This window comes from Monopterus albus, unplaced genomic scaffold (assembly GCF_001952655.1).
Source record: "Monopterus albus unplaced genomic scaffold, M_albus_1.0 scaffold126.1, whole genome shotgun sequence".
In the NCBI taxonomy this organism is placed as follows: domain Eukaryota; kingdom Metazoa; phylum Chordata; class Actinopteri; order Synbranchiformes; family Synbranchidae; genus Monopterus; species Monopterus albus.
In genome coordinates this window covers 2,747,517-2,767,158 of record NW_018128006.1, presented here as the reverse complement: position 1 = coordinate 2,767,158, position 19,642 = coordinate 2,747,517, and the positions used below count along the sequence as shown (strand labels likewise).

General features: G+C 39.4%; 1 protein-coding gene across 2 annotated transcripts in view; it reads left to right on the top strand.

Annotated features, from left to right (window-relative positions):
- The window catches only part of spen (spen family transcriptional repressor), a 28,534-nt gene extending 25,319 nt beyond the window's left edge, over positions 1 to 3,215 (top strand). For both annotated transcript variants that reach the window (XM_020612590.1, XM_020612591.1), the window contains exons 12-15: positions 99 to 443; positions 537 to 731; positions 930 to 1,088; positions 1,191 to 3,215. In XM_020612590.1, the coding sequence (XP_020468246.1) occupies positions 99 to 443; positions 537 to 731; positions 930 to 1,088; positions 1,191 to 1,322 (831 nt within the window). In that variant the 3' untranslated portion in view covers positions 1,323 to 3,215. The remainder of the gene's footprint in view (positions 1 to 98; positions 444 to 536; positions 732 to 929; positions 1,089 to 1,190) is intronic.
- The last annotated feature ends 16,427 nt before the right edge of the window (positions 3,216 to 19,642 follow it).

Below are 19,642 nucleotides of genomic sequence, written 5' to 3'. Positions count from 1 at the left end.
AACACTTTAGCATTTTTATTATATATTTTCAATTTATTGATCATATTCATAACATATACAAAATACACATACATAGTTCTGTTTGTTTTTTAAATCAGGTCCCTCCGGAACCTGAGCTGAGCCACAGGGGTAAAATGTCTCAGTCACATGGGGGAGGAAGTGATTCCAAGCCGGAGAGTTCCCATCTTCGTCATGCTACCTCTACTGACCTCTCACACATTTCCAGAATATCAGGGGATACAGTGTCACCATCATACCAATCTCCCATGACGTCCCCCATGAGTCTTACTCACAAGCCAGATCTTTCACTACAGAAAGGCCCTCCAGCCTTCCTGTCAACACCTCCACCAGCAGTACCCTCATCAAGTTCACTGCAGCCACGGCCTGATGCTAAGTTGGAACATTCAGGGCATCGTTCCATTGACATGGTGCAGCTTTTGACGGTAGGAAGACCAGCAATGTTATCATACATAATACATTTTCAAGACCATTCCAAAGAGGGAACTATGTTTACAAAACAGTTTTTCTGTGTGCAGAAATATCCCATTGTATGGCAAGGCCTCTTGGCACTGAAGAACGACCAGGCTGCTGTTCAGTTACACTTTGTTTCTGGCAACACTATGCTGGCCCAGCGCTCCTTACCACCACCAGAGGGAGGTCCTCTTCTGCGTATTGTCCAGAGGATGAGGCTTGAGGCTTCCCAGCTGGACAGTGTGGCGCGTAGAATGACTGTGAGTATTTTGGGTTTCATTTGAACAGCAGCTTCTAAAATTTTAGTAAGAATATTTAATGACACTAGTCAATGTAAAGATTTGATTGCAAATGTAAGGATTTTATGCAGTAACCTAATAGATAATCTACAAAATGATTCATGTGTCTATGTTCTAGTGATGTTTTATGTTTACTTAAAAATGTATCATTCATGGCAGGTGGAGAATGAATACTGTTTGCTACTGGCTCTACCCTGTGGTCGAGACCAAGAAGATGTCCTTGGTCAAACCCAAGCCTTGAAAAGTGGCTTCATCACCTACCTGCAAGCCAAACAGGCAGCTGGCATCATCAATGTGCCCAACCCTGGATCTAATCAGGTCTGTGGTCATTTTAGTTTCACCTGTGTTGCACATTAAAATACTGTAACATAAAGCTGTTGTTCCCTGTCTCATTCTAATATTTTCATTTTGGATTCACAGCCAGCTTATGTGGTGCAGATTTTCCCACCGTGTGATTTCTCAGAGAGCCACCTCTCGCGCTTGGCTCCCGACCTTCTCAACAGCATCTCCAGCATTTCCCCTCACCTCATGATTGTCATTGCCTCTGTTTAATTACCTCCATTTTTTCTGAACAAAGCCAACACCAGCCCTTCTAGACTCATCCAGTTTTGTAAACTGGTATTGCCTCATATTTTTATGATTTTGACTTTTTAAAAAAATCTAATTTACCATGCACTCGCCTTTTCTCCTTCACTTCACCGAGTCCTTAAGTCACCCACTGACGTTGAATTCCAAAAACAATACCTTTATGGAGAAGATACGACATGCTGAATGGGGATTTTTGATGATCGTTTCTGATTACTCATTTCATTTTTGCCATTTTTGGAAGTGTTGTTCATAGCCTTTTTTAATTCATAGCAGTCATAGAGCTATGGATTGAAAACTTCCTATGGGATATTTTTTACCTTCAAAAAAAAAATTTTTTTTTTTTTTTTTTTAAAGAAAAACAATGTGAAGTCATTGCACTATGTTAACGAAAAATTGTAAATTCTGTACAGATTTGAGTATAGTATGATACATGTTATGGAATTACTCTCGTGATCAGCCATGCTTGTGGAAGATAAAAGAAAAATCATTGCCTGGAAAATTATCAAGAATCATTTCATCCTGATCAATCATACTGTTTTTGCTCCTTCACCATCAGTCAAATTCTACTTTCTGGACTCAACTCACACACCCCTGAAGCGTTCCCTGCCCCAGGAACTCTTGAAGGGACCTTTAGAGTTGTATAGTTTACACGCAATGCCTCAACAGGGGACAATATAAAGAATATTTAATTTGTTTATTATTATTTTGCATCTTCTTTAAGCCTAAGGGTATTGTGGACATTTGTGAAACTGTAAATATAAATATTTAAAGACTGAAGCAATGGAGAGACCAAGTTAATTATTTTACAAGATAGATCATCAAATGTCTGTGGTTTTTTTCTTTCATTTTGTTCTTTCTTTCTCACTCTCTCTGGAGGGGAGTGGTGGAAAAGTTCTGTACAGGATCAAGGAGTGATAGTGACAAAAAAAGAGGTTTAATTGATTCTGTGCCAAAACAACTTTTGCAAATGCTCAACATACACAATGTATCTAAAACTAAATTTGATCAGAACCTATTTTCATATGAGACTTTGTATTTTGCCAGTCAACAGCCAGACTTGATTTTTTTTTTTTTTTTTTTTGGTAATGTTCATCAACCAAACTCTGTTACAACAGTGCTTTTACATTTTGACATTGTATTCTCATTTTAAAAGAACCATTGTATTGTAGGGGTTGCATTTCTGTTTGTTTTCCTTCTCCCTAATGTGGTCCTCTACTGCCCCCTACTGTCTGAAAATCATTCTCCAATATATTAATCCTGAGCTTTTTTAAGCCATAACTTCAGGATGGATGTGTTATAGCATGCATTATTTTCAAATCTTAGAGGGTAAAGTAAAATCATAAAGGAAAAGAATGTGACTTGAACTTGACATCATACCGCTAATGGATGTGTTGATCATCTGTCTCTAGCCCTTCCCTTAACTGTCTCCTTGAGCCAAGCTGTAAATACTAACGTCCTTAATCTGTGCTTGTGTATTTTATTTTCTCCTTTACAGTTGTCTTTCTTCAGGGTCCTTATTTTTGTTTTGTGCAACAAAACAAAGCAGTCTGGAAGAGACAGGAGATGGGATGTGTGAAACCGATGCTGAAAGTAAAACCATGCTTGTCAGTTCTGTGGTGTAAATATTTCTGTGACTGCAAGCTGAATACTCTCATGGTTATGTTGAAGGCACTTATAATTTTTGATAAACAAAGAAAAAGACAAAACAAAAAAACTTAAACAGTGATTAATATGAAAACTGTCTTTTGATCAATCTTCATTTTGAGTGTATTTTGCTGTTCCTCCATGAGGACATTTTAACATGTAAAATAAATTGTTGTTTAACTTCTGAAGATCATTAAATGGTCAGTCACTCTGGTTTTGTGTTTGTTTTTTATCTGAAGTTATTTTGATGCAAACCGGTTACAAAAATGTAACCGGTTTGCACTTTGTGAGCTCCATCAGTTTAAATAATATTTTTACCTGATCTCATTGTTTAGACTGCTGACCAGTCCAGGGTGTATCTCGCCTCTTGCCCCAACATCAGCTGGGATCATCTCCAGGATAAGCACTACAGATAATGGCTGGATGGGTCGTTGCTCATCGCAGTCCTTGGTGCAGTGCGTTTAGCAGTCAGCAGATGTCAGTGTCTGACCAAACTACACCAATGCATTTGTGAGTGAGTCATGCTACACTACCAGAGAAGTCACTAGTAATATCAATTCACCGCAAAAATGATCTGGCATATGAAATGTTGGCCCTGACTTTGTCTTGACATGACTATGTATTCCCTGGAGTCACAGTTACTTGTCTCCACACATCTTCGAATTTGAATGTGTCACAGGAAAGTGTGCACCCTAGGAAGAACAGAGCCTTTTCTTAGGCCTTTTAAAAATACCTCTAAGTAACTAAGACCTTTGTCTTAGATTGACTTTTGTACTTTGTTTACAATCAGGAAGGCCTAGATTTATTGTTGCTGGGGCACTAGATCACTACTATGAATTGTTTGGAGAATAATGGCCATCCTTCTATTCATATTTTTTAAGCACTTATACAACATAAGCATACCAGGTCTGCAGACAAGAAGCACATCAGGATTATCTGAGCACGCTGCACCATTGTGTCAAACATGAAATGGCAAAACAAAAATGTCAGTGGCGAATTATAAAACTATTTTCGTGGCTCAGTTTTTAGAGCAGTACCAAAATGGCTATGGAGTGAGACAAATGAGCACTATGGCTGTCAAAGCTGCAGTTATAGACTCATCCCTGAGGCAAACATCTCCTTGGTTTCAGGAATTTTAAGACTGTGGTTTGAACACTACCTTTTCCGGCTGCCTCTGTCAAATTCAAGAATACACTAGCTTCCCCTGAGGGAGGCCTATGGGGATTTAGTGGTGGCTGGGATTCGTTTTGGGAAAGTTTGGTGGTCGCAGCTGCAGCATCTTTTATTATTTTCTTGTAAAAACTCTTTAGAGTGCAATTAATTCCAATCAAACACAGAAGGTCCATGAAGAGCCACCAATTTACTTTATGACTTGGTTTATAGTAAATGTCATAGTCATAAAGTTATGATGTAATTTATGTAACAAGCTGCTTGTAATGCATTTTGGACTGTCATTGCTCATTTTCATTCTACGATTCTGATTGAGTAGATCAAGGCTTCCTGTAAAAATAAGAGACACTTACAGTAGGAGCATCAGGTGCAGCAGGATAAGCTAGTGATTGGGTGCCCAGAGGAGGATAAAGAGGGTCATACTGTGCTTGAGAGTGAGGTGAGGTTCAAATGAATTATTGTGCCCTGACAGGGCAAGACTTGGAATGCCCTTTTTACACTGGGACACGGCAGTGACAAGGCAAGACAAAGAAGACACAAGGAGATATTCAACACATTACACCTCCTGTTGTTCCCCCCTCATTGTTGAGATTCATATTACTTCTAAGATTACAGTTTCTCCTTTGAGCGATGAAGCAAAGTCAGGGAGGAGCTGTGTGCCCATGTCCTTACACTAGACCTCATTCATATTTTTGAGCTGTTTTTTTCTTGAATTCTTTGCCACAAGATGACATTTTGAAAGCCCGTTTTTAGCTAGAAAGCGGAAAGAATGTTGAAAATTTAGTGGTTGGGTTTTCAGACACTGTTAAGTGCTTGTTTTCTTGTTTTTGTCCTTTTGGCATGTAGCTCTTTACATTCCATACTTGTGTTTAGAGAGTCTGTCTTTACATGGGAGCAAAAAATAAATCAACTAAAAGTGAAGCTCTTTTAAAATAAATCTTAATATCTACTTTGATTACTTTGCTGCAAATTTTACAGAGTTTCAGTGATGTTGTCCATAAATTTTAACATGCTCAACTCATTATCATTGACTCTAATCAACAGTCACGGTTGAGAGAGCACAAAGAGCAACGGGATTAGAGGCTCCATTACTGCTTGATGAACTTAAATGCAAGATGACTCAATGATGTGATGATAAGAGCTCAGGGAAAATCCATTTTGACAAGGACACATGCATGCTTTTAAGCATTTAACCATTATAGCTATCAAACTGTCAGTCAGGAAACGTCAAGAAAAAACTGTTGCGACTAATGGGAAGGTAGCTCAAAGGGTTTTAAAGTGAACTTCTGCTCAACAGATGGTTGCCAGGCTGCTTTTGATGCCAGAAACCTATGAAGGCCTAAACTCTTGGAGACATCACCTTTTAGACACTCTTGAGGTATTTTGTGGTCTACTGAGTTTAGAGCCTGCAGCTTGATTTTTGATCATAGACGAAGATTTCGTCTAATTTGTGTGTGGGAGAATTTTGATCCAGCAGTGTTGTGATTTGATCCAAGTCACAAGACAGTTGGAAGTTTTTGTATCTGTGTGGATCCTTCTATGGACAGATTCCCTCATGTAATGCTAATGTAGGCTTTGGGTTGTAAATTGCAGTTGTTACCTTGTGGGAATGTCAATTCAGCTGTAGTGGACTTTAGTGTTTTCTGTGAATTCTTGTCTCAAGGGGAAAAAACTCCTTAAAATAGGTTTTCTGATGTCACCTCTCATAAAACCCGGAAAGAGCCAATTCCTTATGATAATAACTGCATGAACATATTTCAGTTGTATTTTGTTTGGCCTAATTAGCACTCTGAATTATAAGAAAGTACATAAATACATATACTAAGTACATAAAGCATGTAAAGTACTTGTATAAGTACAGACAATCTAGTGGAAATGCTGAGATGTGAGTTTTGAATTCTGTACAAGCTGTGTGCTTTCTCAAAAACATACTGGCTGTGCTACTATAAACCCACAACATTGCTTTATCTATTTATTTGTTGTCAAATTTCCATCTCCATATGCTGTCCAACAGGTTAGTATGATGTTTGTATGTTAATGATGTAGGCGACTTGCATAATCCTAAAGTAAAAGGGATGTAGGGATGGTTACTTCATTCAAAAGACACTTTTAAACCTGTCATACTTGTTGTGGAGGTTTGGTTAGATAAACATTATTCAACAAAATGATGTGCTTTTAATGGTACAAGGTTTTTAGTCAGTGAAATTAGCTAAAGTTATTGTGCTGCAGATTTATAATGGGGCTCTGAAAAGACAAACACTGACATTTTTATTCAGTGTGAATATATGAACAAGTGAATCAAAAATAAGTTTGAATTGCAAAAAGGTTTAAATATCCTTAGAGCTCTGGTGTCACGTCCAAACAAGCTACCATTCTACTTGCTTTTTAACTCGGTGAAGTTTCTCACTGAGGGTTCATTATCTGTATTTCAAATACAAATATAGAACATTTGCATGTGTTCTGGGGGTTTACTATCTGTATCTGATAGAAATTAAAGTTGCTGTAGCAGTTGCAATATGAACCATTTGTGGATTTAGAAAAGTTGAACAAAGATTTATGTGTTTATGTGCATTAAAAAAAACTACAGCTCTCCTAAAAAATTCCAAGCTATTTTCCCATTACAATCATAGATCCACAATCTTATGCCATATCCATAATATCAATTCATAAATTCATCTAGAAATGTTTTTCTGTTCAATCTTTTATAGCTAACCACAGGACTACCTTCAGCCTGATGGAATTTCACCTTCAAGGGTTTGTAGGAAATGTTGCTTTTCAAAGGCTACCAAATAGAAATAGTGAATATACAACAAAATTACATAGTTTATGTACTATATCTAACAAATAAAGGCAAATTACACACTGTTGAGCAAGGTTACTGCATGTTGGGGCTGGATTATTACAAAGGTGATATGTTAAAAATATTTTGAAGTTGTGGTCTCTTTTCATTTCTCTATTAGCTAGCTCATATTACTGTTTACTACTGTCAAAAGAAATGATCAGAGGAATATGTGGGAGACAAACACTGGCTGGAGCCTGAGTATAATTGCTTTAACCCGAGAGACTTCATGTGAACACAAGCTGTAGAGAAAACTTGGAATGAATTAGATAAGGTGCTGTTTCTTGGAGGTCGGACAGAGTATTACAGCCAGGAAGAGCAAGAAGAGGTAAAGGTCATGGAGATGCATACACACAGGCTCTATCAAGTAATTTAGAAAATGTTTTAAAAAATTCCACAAATTTATGAATTTGTAAAAACTCCTTGATGCACCTTAACCTTCAGTCTGTCTTCTAACCCTGCAAATAAGCTGTCGTGCAAATAATATCACTCTTAGGTGACTTACAATACCTGTTGATGTAAAGCCAGAAAGCTTCTCCGGATTGAATAGCAAAGGTCAGTGTCAGGTAAACACAATTCAATGCAATGCATCAATGTGATCGTGCCACTTTCTAACGAAAACCAGTCAGAAACAGATCAAGTGTTGGGTTCACAGTACACATTAGGTGTGGACAGGCAGTGCTGTAGCTTTATGGCCTCACCCTGGTGAGTCAAGCCTCTTAAACAACTCTATACACTGACATCATGGCTTGGTGTCCTAAATGCAACCTGATATCTGCAATATAAGGCAGAGATTTTATATTCAGAATCTCACTTACTTTGTTTGGTTTCATAAAACCTCTGTACTGCCATTAGACAGCACTAAAATTACATGCAAATTTAACTTGTAAAGCTTTTTTTTTTTATCTATTGTGAATTTTGATGCATATAAATAAGAGCGTACTTTCCATGCTCAGGCAAATGATTAGCTCCTCAGGGAAGTAAAAAATGAGTTTAGCCATGCTTTTTTTTTTTTTTACCCAAGCACAGTCCTGCAAGAAGAGCAGTCAAGATATTAGCACATTAACCCACTACAAAAGGTACACTACAAAAATACAGCACAGTCCGGGAAGCTTTGGAAAATCATTTCTTTAATCAGTAAAGAGGAGTAAACATCTTTTGCAGCCAAATATTTAAAGTGGAAACCTGCACATGTAGCTCAAGAGGTTTATTTCAGCTTGGGAATTATTTTTGTATTTCTGGCCATCTTGTTTATTGGTAATGACAGTTGTACCTGGAATGGCAATGTTGCATCAATGCAACGACAAACATCTCATATAGATCGAAACGTTGCTGCTACTGAATTAAATTACTGGGAGCCTAACATTTTGTGATGGATAATAGCAGGTAATAGCTTTACTGTTTGTCTATAATTTTTCTTCCATATAAGCTTGGCTAGCCTGGGGGGTTGTTTGCATCCTGTTTGTTTGTGTTCTTGTGTTCCTTGTCTTGTCAGGCTTCTTTTTAGCAATGTCACAGCATTCCAAGCTCTCAGCAATTCAAGGCGCCATGTGGAGTTTTCTTGAAAATAAACAAAGGTTATTCAGTGTAACCTGCCAAAATACACTGTGTATTCTTGAGGTCTAGTAAACATGCTGCATTGCAAAGCCTAGTTTGGAAATATTTCAAATCGTCCACTGTTTATGTTTGCATCTCTGCACATTACTGCTGCTGATTGTTAATCAGTGGAAGAGCATAAAACCAGCCACCATGCGTGTCCTCTAGTGCAGGATACAAACCAACTGGGGATCTACTTTTAAATATGTTGCTTCATAGTGCTTGTGAAGGCCTCAGTCCTGGCCTTCACCATGTCAGGGCCTAAACCACCACCAGCAATGGACTTGGGTGGGTAATTTTGTTATGTGTGTAGGTTAAGTTGTAGATAAATATTTTTTGATATTATACATACACGATCAATGAGCATGCATGTTTGATTAATTTTGTATTGTTAATATGTGTACATTTTCTTTTGAGTTTCCTGGTTTCCTGGTCCATGGATGGGGGGGCAGTTCAGCCAAAAGATTGGACTGAGGAAGCAACAGGTTTAAATACCTCCCACTAGGCATGGACTGCACCAAGTGCCCAATAAAAGGAAGAGGGCAGTTTGGGATAAATATATTGTTTGCTTGTTGGTAGTTTATGTTAAAACTTTATTTGTTAAGTTATGTTAATTTCTTCAAAAGGAAATATTTAGTTGAGAGCAGAGTGTCCGTTTAGTCTTTATTAGTTGATTATTTTGGTAGTGTCTTTGGTCTACCCCTTGTGTGTGTTATTGGTTTGGCCAGCCAATATATGTTCCCCTGTGTGCGTCACTTGTTAGGTCAGTTGGTTTTTGTTGAGGTATCAGACAGTTCAGTTTGCTGTAGTTTGAGTTTCCTTATCTTTTGTTGACCTCTTTTAGGGCCCAGTTTATCTGATGTTAATGCTTGTATTTTTTTCCTTACTTTTGGGTTAATAAAAAGCCCATTATTTTGGACTTTGAAAGCTGTGTCTTTTGCCTTACTGTTTGGTCCCTGACAGTGCTACTGGTGGTCAAAAACTCCGTAGGATAACTGTAACTCGGTGTGTGAAATGTTACTATTACTCTGATAGGAATGATTGTTGAAACTACAAAATTAAACCTAAGTTGTAATAAACGTGATCCACAACATGACTTTTATGCAGGTGTTTCAGTACAGGTTCACATTCTATACAACTGCATTTTAAGATAAAACAAATACACATGCACAGTAGGTATAAAATATTGTAAATAAACACTGTCTATCATCATACTTACATAGGCAGTAGCTAAATATAGTGCTACAGTTTGTATATTTGTGTGTGTGTGTGTGTGGCCTGGTATAACTTATGTTGTGAGGATGTAAATCTGTTTAAAAAGTCACTTTGTAAGGACTTGACGTCCTTATAGGGACAAAAAGCAAGTCCCCATAATGTAAAGCATTACATTTAGGATAGAGTAGGGTTAAATTAAGGTTAGAGTGAGTCTCCAGGAGAGTAATGTAAGTCAATATAAAGTCCTCTGAAGTGATGGAAATACAACATGTGTGTGTGCGTGTGTGCCTCATTCCTCCCCAGAGTGGTGGGGTTTCGGCCGTGATCTGGCTCCAGGGAGATTTTAAATTGATTTGCGGTTTTTTCACTTTTCAGGGAAAATGAAAGACAGGCTTGTGTGTTGTCTTTTTTTTTCGCTCTCCATCTATTCTGGATTTAACCACTCTCCGCCTCCAGAGCCCATTCTGTCAGCCAGGGTGAATAAGTGTGAGAGATCTGAGATTGTGCCTTGGGCGCTTTGGTGGCAAAACAGGAGTCAGGTCACTCGAGGTGGGTGTAGGTTTGAAAACAATGTGTATATGTCTGACTCATTCTGAAAAGGTTTTCCAGCCGTGGGGTGGAGAAACACAAAGAGCTATTATTCTAGTCAGGATGTGCTGATTATTCAGCATGCTCTGTCTGCTCAGAGTTATGGGGCAGGAATTTTAGTAATACTGTAGTACACTAAAGTTAAATTAAGGGAATTAACCACTGTGTGTATGTGTGTTGGGTTTGTTGGACAGTTAATTGTTCTCTCTCTTCTTTGCTGTTGTTCTCCTTTAATCATACAGGGTACTAACAAGCTACAAGATGTTTACAAGCGTTTCACTGCTGCCCTCAAACCTCAGCCATGTTATGATTTGTGGAAAGCTGTGGTCTCACCAGAGATTTAGACAATTACCAAAGTCTAGTTTCACATAGATTTATGTCTTGGTGAGAGATCTTTAAGCCTTTTAAGTTGTATAAACTGGAACACTATGCCTATGACAGTAATATATGTGGTCATTAGTTTGGATACAAATTTTCATTCCCAGACTGAATTCATTTCAGTATTATGATGTTGCTATAAATTTCTACTTTGAGAATATGTGCTTTTGAGCAGAGCACAACATTTATCATTTGTCAGAAGAGTCAATTTCACCCCACATTTTTCAGACAAATAAGCAGTCTTTTGTGGCTTTGGGTGACCAGGTAAAACAAATGTCACATAAAATGTGCATTGATTTTTAAAAGCAACCCATTTATGAAATCCTAGGAATCTTAGAGGCCATAAAAGCTGGAGCCAGGCGGTATAACGTCTTTGAAAAGTTCAAACACCATTACTTAAAAATGCTGTAAGGTGACGCCAGTAAACTGCACGCAGCACAATATATTACATTTACCAACCAAGCAAATCTATGATGTATTATATGAAAATAAAAATTCAAGGGAACAAGAGCTGATCATACCTGACACCAGAATTACATCTGGGCCAATCGAGCAGCCACCACAGTGGGCAAAAACTGAAGCCAGTGCAGAGTTGCATTAAGGTACAGTGCCAATAATGGTTTGCAGATGCTGTCTCACTATTGAAATCAGTTTTTAAAGCCCAGAAATATAAAGTAAGTTTTTATTTTCATCAAGTTTGACTCTGATTAGCTTTTGCTTACTTGACTCAGCGTCTCAGTCATCAGCCATCGTGGTACTTGCTTCAGCTCAGACGACTGTAGTTCCAAAGAAAACTCTTCAGATCATGGTTCGAGGATTATCATGAGAACCTGAGGACACAGTTTAAGAAAAGATATGTTGCTGCTGATTTTATCATATGTCATTGCTATAATCTTCATATGTGCAATTCCATTTACCCACATTGCACTTTGGTGCTGGCAGAAATTTCAGAGACGTGTATCTCAAAACTAAAAATTATCTGTGTGGCTACGTCTCATCAGGGTTTTTTTGTGTGATACATATGAACTAAGCCTGTAAAATATCACCTGGCAAACCTATTGGGAACATTCATGTTGCTAACTTGTTTATATCAATGTTTTTAGTACAGACTAAAGAGAATCCTCATAGATTAATTGTAATAACTTTGGTGATCAAAACATGCCAATACTGATGTTTAGAAGCACAAAAGACCATGTGAAAAAAATGTAGCCCTCTCATTTGTTTCAACCGAGGACCGGGCAACAAAGCTAAACAGACCTGGCTTGTGCTGCAGTGCAGGGCAACATTTCTGGTAGATTGCTTTGCAGCTTGAATGTTGTTTATCTACTATTTACCTTGGGACTGTTTTTGCTCTGAATTTCCAACTTAGCTAATGTGCCAAACTAAGATGGCAAACAGGGTAAACACCTGCTAAACATCAGCATGTTAACATTATCATCTACAGACATGTATTCCCCTATGACTCTTGACTGTAAACAGGGGCTTTGCTGTAAATGAGTACCTGTGCTCAGCCAACTTTCCCTGCATAAATAAAGTAGAAGAACAGACATTAGCTTTTAGCTCAGCACAGCCTCACAGAGCTGCTGTATACTGTGTTACTGTATAGTGTACCGGGAAAATATGTAGAACATACAGTCAGAAACCAGGTAATAGAGATAACTCTCTAAACTGTTAGAGGCCCACCTTTTGTGTTTTGGGCTGGTAAGAAAATAGCTGGTAAGACTGGATTGATCCCCTCAGCAACGTGTGAACTAGAGTAACAGAGTACAAAGACATACACCACAGAAATTCATCATCATTACATAACTTTTTCTTTTATTTCCATCCCACACCCTGGTGCTAGCAGGCAGACCTCATCAGCCTCACAGGTGCGGGAAAGACTTGCTGTGGTATTTGGTTTTGGTTGAAGAAGACCAACAAGCAAGAACAGGCTCTCTGCAAAGCATCCCTGATTTCTTTCCAACCACAACAGCTGCACACGTCGCTCTTCCAATTCACCTTCACCACAGTCACCAGAAACTCCCCTGGCACTCGTGTCCAGCACGCTTCAATATGGCAAAGACACAAGCAGGTATATGAATGCCCCCAGCTGTACTGGATACATGCACACACACATGCATATTCAAGCAAGCACACACACTGCATTTCCACACTTGAATCTGGACGTAACAGCCACAGGCAGGCTGTCTAAACACTGCAAGGGAGCAGTCTCTTCTGACAGTGCTGCATGTGAAAGTGAATGTGTGTACCTTGTATGTATAGCCATTTGCCATCTGGAAGCTCATTTTAGGTGTGTTCATGGTGGCATAAACATTAACAACTGAAGGTTTCATACCTTTTTGGCAAAGGTAGCAGTTCCCTGGCACCACTCGAGTTGCACTATAAACAAGGAAGTAAAATGATTCCGCCTCTCATGTTTTATATTTTAGATCTGCCCACACACACACACACATACATGCCTGGCCTTGCCTTGTAGTATCACCTGATTTGCAACCACAGTTTATTTATTTACTTTGCACATTTGTTTCATTCTCACCTGCACGTACTTTTGAATAGTGCTTCCAAATGTTTTTTTAGAACAGAAAAAATATTATTTTGTACCTGAAACAGCACATCAGCACTAAATCTCTCTTGACCAGAACCAAATATATTATTGCAACCAGTGCCACAACTACAACTGCAATGCTGCTGTTTCTACAGGTTGATAATGGCTTTTGAGCTGCTACTTATGTGAAATCTGATCAAAGCTCTGTGAGAATTCGCTCAGGTCCAGGACCTTTCACAGACAGTCACTGCAAAAGTGACCAACCCCCTCGCTGTTCAGTATGGACAGGGACAGCATCCAGACTGGTGATTGGACTGGGTTTGATCAGAGTTTATTGATGTGGTTGTAGCTTGTAGTTATTTTCAGCAGCAGAACTGATTAGCACACTGAGACTACACTAACGTTGCAGACCTGAGAAGCAAAACAATGAGCTTAAAGATGTTAAAATATTCCAAATAGCTGTGAACTGCAGAGTTAGTTGTTATTGCCCATTGGTGTGTAACTATAATGTGACCTGCTTCACATTATACGCACAAGTGATATATTGTTAACATAAAAATATTGATTAGCAAAGCTTTAAATCTATAACAATGCATAAGATTTTACAAACTGATCACAAGTGCATCAAATCTAGTAGAGTAGATATGTACAGGCACTAGGTCTTAAAACGATCTCTTAGATCTGAAAAGGATTGAGTGACACACACGCACTCACAGCTGTCCCTACACTTTCACTGGCATAACAGCCCTTCATTATTTGGAGTCAGAGTTATACATGCTTGACATGCCTGCCTCAGCAGACCACAAACCACTGTGGGGAGGTGGACTCCAATCACGAGGACAGGTGCTGGTGACATGACTTTACTCCCTATTGTGGGTGGGTGCTGCTTTAAAGTACTCGCATAAGATATAATAATAAAGAGAATGTGGCCAACAATATGCATTCTAGCACAGCTGTAGCGTCTTGTAGCAGCAGTAGAGATATACTGCACCGTGATAGAGGTTTAGCTCATGTCTTCATTGGATCACAAAATAAGGAAATGATGTGTAAATCATCTTATGCATACTGACAGAAAACTGTAATGGTTTAAAAATTATTCACCCAACTGTATAAATACTAAAGAGCAGACTGGGTCTTTTAGCTAAGAAGTTCACATTTTTGTGGGTAGGCTTCACAAGCTGATATTTTGTGTGAACTCAGCAAAAGTAATTCCCTTGTTGTGTGAACATAATTGGTGGTTAACATGTCAGAATCTTGGCAGAGTTGACAGTCTTCTGTTTGCTTTAAAGTAAGCTGTATAGCTTGAGAATCTAACCAAGTAGGAACGATGGTGAAGCATGAAAGCTGAGTTCTGTGTTGTCAGTCACCAGCTGCTAATTGCTACTGGCAGGGGGGAGTAGAGGGAGGAGGGGAACGGAAACTACAAGTGTTTTTCTTACTGTTGATCTTTAAACTTACCTACCACCGCTTTAACGTTTGAGGCACCATTTTAGACAAGCTGACTTCATTTTAGGCAGTATTTAGTCAGCTGGAGTGAGAAGAGCGATTTTACATCTAGCCACTGATTTGGAAGTTGTTCGGTTTTCAGCTGAGAATACACTCACACTGCCAACATGCTGGGGTTTGTTGGGCTTCCATTGGAAATCTACGTACAGTAAATCTGCTAACTATGGTGTTATGTTTTTTCTAAAGGGACCGGCCAAAAGAAGAAGGGGGTGGTCCGTAAGACTGAAAGTTCTCAAACTACCATTGGAATTACATGGCTATGAGCTTTGGGTATTGACCAAAAGAATGATACAGTGGTTTTATGTAGGCAAACTGTGTTTTCTTTGCAGTGAGGGTGGGAAAGGACCTCAGATATTTCCCTTTCGCTCCTTCATGGTGAATGAAGACACTTTAGGTGGTTTAGACATGGCTCTCTCTGGAGGTACTCCAGGCATGTCCAAGTGGTAGGCAACTAAAACGGGAACATGCTGGCATCAGCGACAGGAGACGCCTGAGGACGTGACTGGTAAGAAGGACGTCTTGCTTGTCCTGCCTAGCTGTCTACTTCTTAACCCTGCAGACTTGGGGAAAACTGACCAAAAAAGGATGAATGGGTTAGAAAGACAGCTGAATGTTTGGATCGAAATTAAAATTAGGCCTATAATAGATCTGTGAGAGATGCTAGAAAAGAGGAAAATGTGAAATTAAATGTCATGAAAAATGAATACAATTTTGCAGTCTATTGTATAAAGTGCTGAAATTAGATTTAAAAACATTTAAATAAGTTATAAAAATGTTTTCTTTCACTTTCCAACTGTAGAGACCACATTTTCCTTTTTTGTCATGCATATTTTTTATTTGTTCCTTTATTTTATTTGTACATTCAGCTGCACATTATAAATAAATTATATATATATTTGACTGTACTTGTGTTTGTGTGTGTTGTGATTAGTGCTAATTAGCATACTAACATAGTAGACTGCAATAATGACCATTTTACCTGTCAGACACAGAGCTGTTAGCTAACCATTAATTCTCTTTGTCCTGTTTATTTTTAATGTCAGCTTCTGATTTTGACCAACAGAATAGTGCACAAATAACCAGACACAAAACTGTTAAGACAGTTCATTTTCACACACTCCTCATCCAAACACACCTCTCCATTTGGATCTGATACCAGTGAACCCATAGGGTCATCTGGAACTGAATCAACAGATGGTTTTCAATGGAGGCTCTCAGCGGCCCAGGGGCCCCCGGTCAGTCGGGGCCTGGAGGACATCCCTCTTGGAATCCATCTAAACTTTATTGTAAGTGCTGTCTCCTTTTTCTCTCTCTTCCGTGCTTCCTTAAAGATTCACAATGTCCTATAGGCTGGCAGTCACTCGATACGGAGGGAGAGGAAGGAGGCACCTTAAGGAGCAGGTCATTCTACTTGGGTGAGCACATGGGAACATCTGCCACTCTAGTATGACCTCCACTTTGTCTCTGATGAAAAAACATGGGAGGCGCCGAGTGAAAATATGAGCAGGTTCCAGCTCAGGGCATTGGAATGCTGAGAAAATGTTGTGATAAGGAGTCAAATGAATGGTACGGCGCATCTATTCTGCCTTTTCCCCTGCAGCGTAGATCTTTCCAAGGACAGTTACCTCTAATGGGGGAGGAGAGGGAGGGGATTGGGCTGGTGACATCATGAGCAAGGTCAACCCTGACATCTCATTGGTTAGCACCATATCAGCATTTTACTTTACTGTTATTTAAACACAGACATTACACATTTAACTTGGACAAAGTCATGCTGCTTAGTGAAAATGAACTTTTACAAAATCTAAACCACATTCAACAAACCACTGAAGATATATGACTTTAAGTATCAAAATGACTGACACAATATATACAGCATATACAGGAGAAAGTATGGACTAATCTCAGCATCAGCTGTCACTGAATGTTTCCCTTCAGCGCTGGCCTCTTTAGCTGTTTGGAATACAAATGGCCACACTGAAGCCAACCACACATGGTTGGTTTATACTACAAGTCAACACATAGGTCACACATGCCCTCAAGCTTCTCAGCCTCTCACCTCAGTACATACACCAGGGCTGTGTTCCAACCAACGTTTGCTCATTCACAAACACACATTTATATGCATGATATCTACAACTTAGAGAAGTTGTTTTTATATGTGGATTTGTGAAAATCCAGCTGCCATGTGTGCCTTCTAGCGTGACTGATGAAAACTATTAGCACTGTGTGGTTTCATGCTGTTTGGCATTAAAATAGTTCAAGGCAGCATATTTAAATTTTTTTTTATAGTAATCACGATTTTTTCTTAAACTGTAAAGTGCTTGAACATCATTTTCTTCTACACTAGTAGCCTGATGTACCTTAGACCTGTTTCTAAATTCAACCTAAATCAGACAAGGCACTTGGAACTACTTTCTTATGCTAAGTTCTGAACGTAGCTGGATCAACAGGATCAAGTGTTGTCATAGTGGGGAGGTTATTTTCAGGAGATGGAAATGCTGGACTATAGAACTAATCAGACTAACAGATGAACCTATATCCTGTTCTCGCACATGCTGGCCTGGGCCTCACTTGGTGTGCAGTGTGCATGTGTGTATGTGTGGATACAATGGCCCTGCTGTTTTCCCACCCACTGCTGTTGCTGTAGTTGCCTTACACCTGTGCTTGGCAGCCCTCCCAGCACACCCCCAACACACACAGCCCCAATCTACCCAGGAGCCCACACACCCCAGCCCATTTTAGTTCTCAGGTTACATCCTGCATTAGCTCTTAGTGCTGCACTACAAAGAACAATGCATATTCAACAGGCTCACGAGCTCAGATAATGCACATATGGCTCCTGAGGCACTTGTTACCACTTCATATCAACATTGTAATGGACAATATCAAAGGTTTCCTCATTTCCCTGCTCTACTGCCCCCCTCCTAACACCACTCATCCTACCTGAACCCATATCTGAGCAGTCCTGCACTCCCTCTCCCGCTCATAACCAAAGATGAGGGTATGAAGTGAGAGGGCGTGAAGGTGGCTGTGGAGACAAGAGTGGGCAGGTGACTGGTTGGATTTTAGGGGTTCAAAGGCTCACAGAAAGTCGCCATGCTCTTCTACAGTTTGATGGGGCCTTTGTCAAAGTGGAGCCTCCAGAAGGCATAGGGGAGGGTGAGGAGGTTTGGAAAGGGAAGGGGGAGGAAGAGGGGGTGCAGACCTTTGTGACACAGCCTTGGTCAGCAGAAGCCTATCTCTTTTCCCGTAGTGTCAGCATCACAGGTGTGTGAACAACAATGCATGTGTGTATTTGAGAAAAAGACCCATGGCCAATCAATGACACACTGTATTATAATCGTGTATTGTGGTGACCAGGTTGGTGGTAAAAGGTAAATACTTTTGGCAATAAACTCTTAGGAACCAGCTGCAAACAGGTGGCTACAGCGTTGCGCGAGATGGGGGGTGTCAGTCGTGGGAAGCAAGCTGTAAAGCACAGCACCTCCTTGATCAACATTTTGCCATAATAACCCGGGGGCAACAAACAATGACAGTAAGACAGAAAAAGATTGACAGTGAATTCCATTCGGCACCAGTTGCTAGGAAAAGGACTTTTCTTAATTCCCCATATTCATACTGGACTCCCCTACTCCCGCTCCCACATACCCCCCTGAGACTGAATAACTAGATTAAATATTTTTTGTTGGTAATTTGACAACTGTGTGTCTGCAGGGGAGGCAGGGTGCAACATTTTTGGAATATTTCCCATTAATTATGATGGGCCAGCTGTATTCTTGTATTCAGAGTTACTATTATGCTTATATGAATACATCTCTCTCCGCTTGTCACAGTGATTCTACTCCTGTATGTGGGGATGCTCAGAACAAAGCGACTCCTGCTCCCTTTCCCTCCCCAGGCTCATTCAATATGGCAAACAGTTCTACATCAATACCATCATGCAAATAACTGTGGTGCCATGTAGGCACTGCTGCATCCAGCACTGGTGCCTTCAAATGCCCCCTACAAACTGTGCTTCTTTTAACTGTACTTCTTTTAGATTTAAGCAGAATGGCGAAGGTTGCTCCTTGAAAGTTACAGAAGAAAACACTATATGGGGGAAAGTTGAATGACTATTTTTTAATATCACTTGAGCTGTTTATTGTTATTGTTTTTATTAAATGGTGAATATCCTATTCTACAAATTGTCACAAGCTGGTGAAAACAACCCATCAGTTTCCTGGATTCCAAGATCACTTCTTCAAATAACTTGTTTTAATTTAAAATGATTTTGAAATGATAGAAAAGTAGTAAATTTATGCATTTTAGAAACTAGAACCAGTAAATGTTTGACATTTTTGCTTGATACTGTAGTCAAGCCAACTCAGATGTCTGAGGATCACAAATCACAAATTTGCCTCAAGGGGCTTTTATCTGTACAGCATACAGCATTCTCTGTTCTTAGTACACTAGTAATATATGACAAACAGTATAGTATCAAATATTAAACAAAGGTAGGTGAGCAGTAGTTGGTGAAAGGTTTTTCCACTATTGCAGTAAATGATCTCTAACTGTGCCTCACAAATATCAATGTATAACCCCTGTATTAATTTAAGAAATTACCATATCATGTCATATGCATTGCAGGTAAAATGCAGAAAATGACTGAATGAGAATTAATTAACACCTGATGATCTGCTCAATTGACACGCAGCAACTTTTCGGCCTGTGAGAGAATGTTCTTAATGTGAAATTCCGACAGTCCCTAAAGGTTGCTGAAGTTTCTCATGTGTTCCCACTCCCCTCCCCTGAAAAGCACAC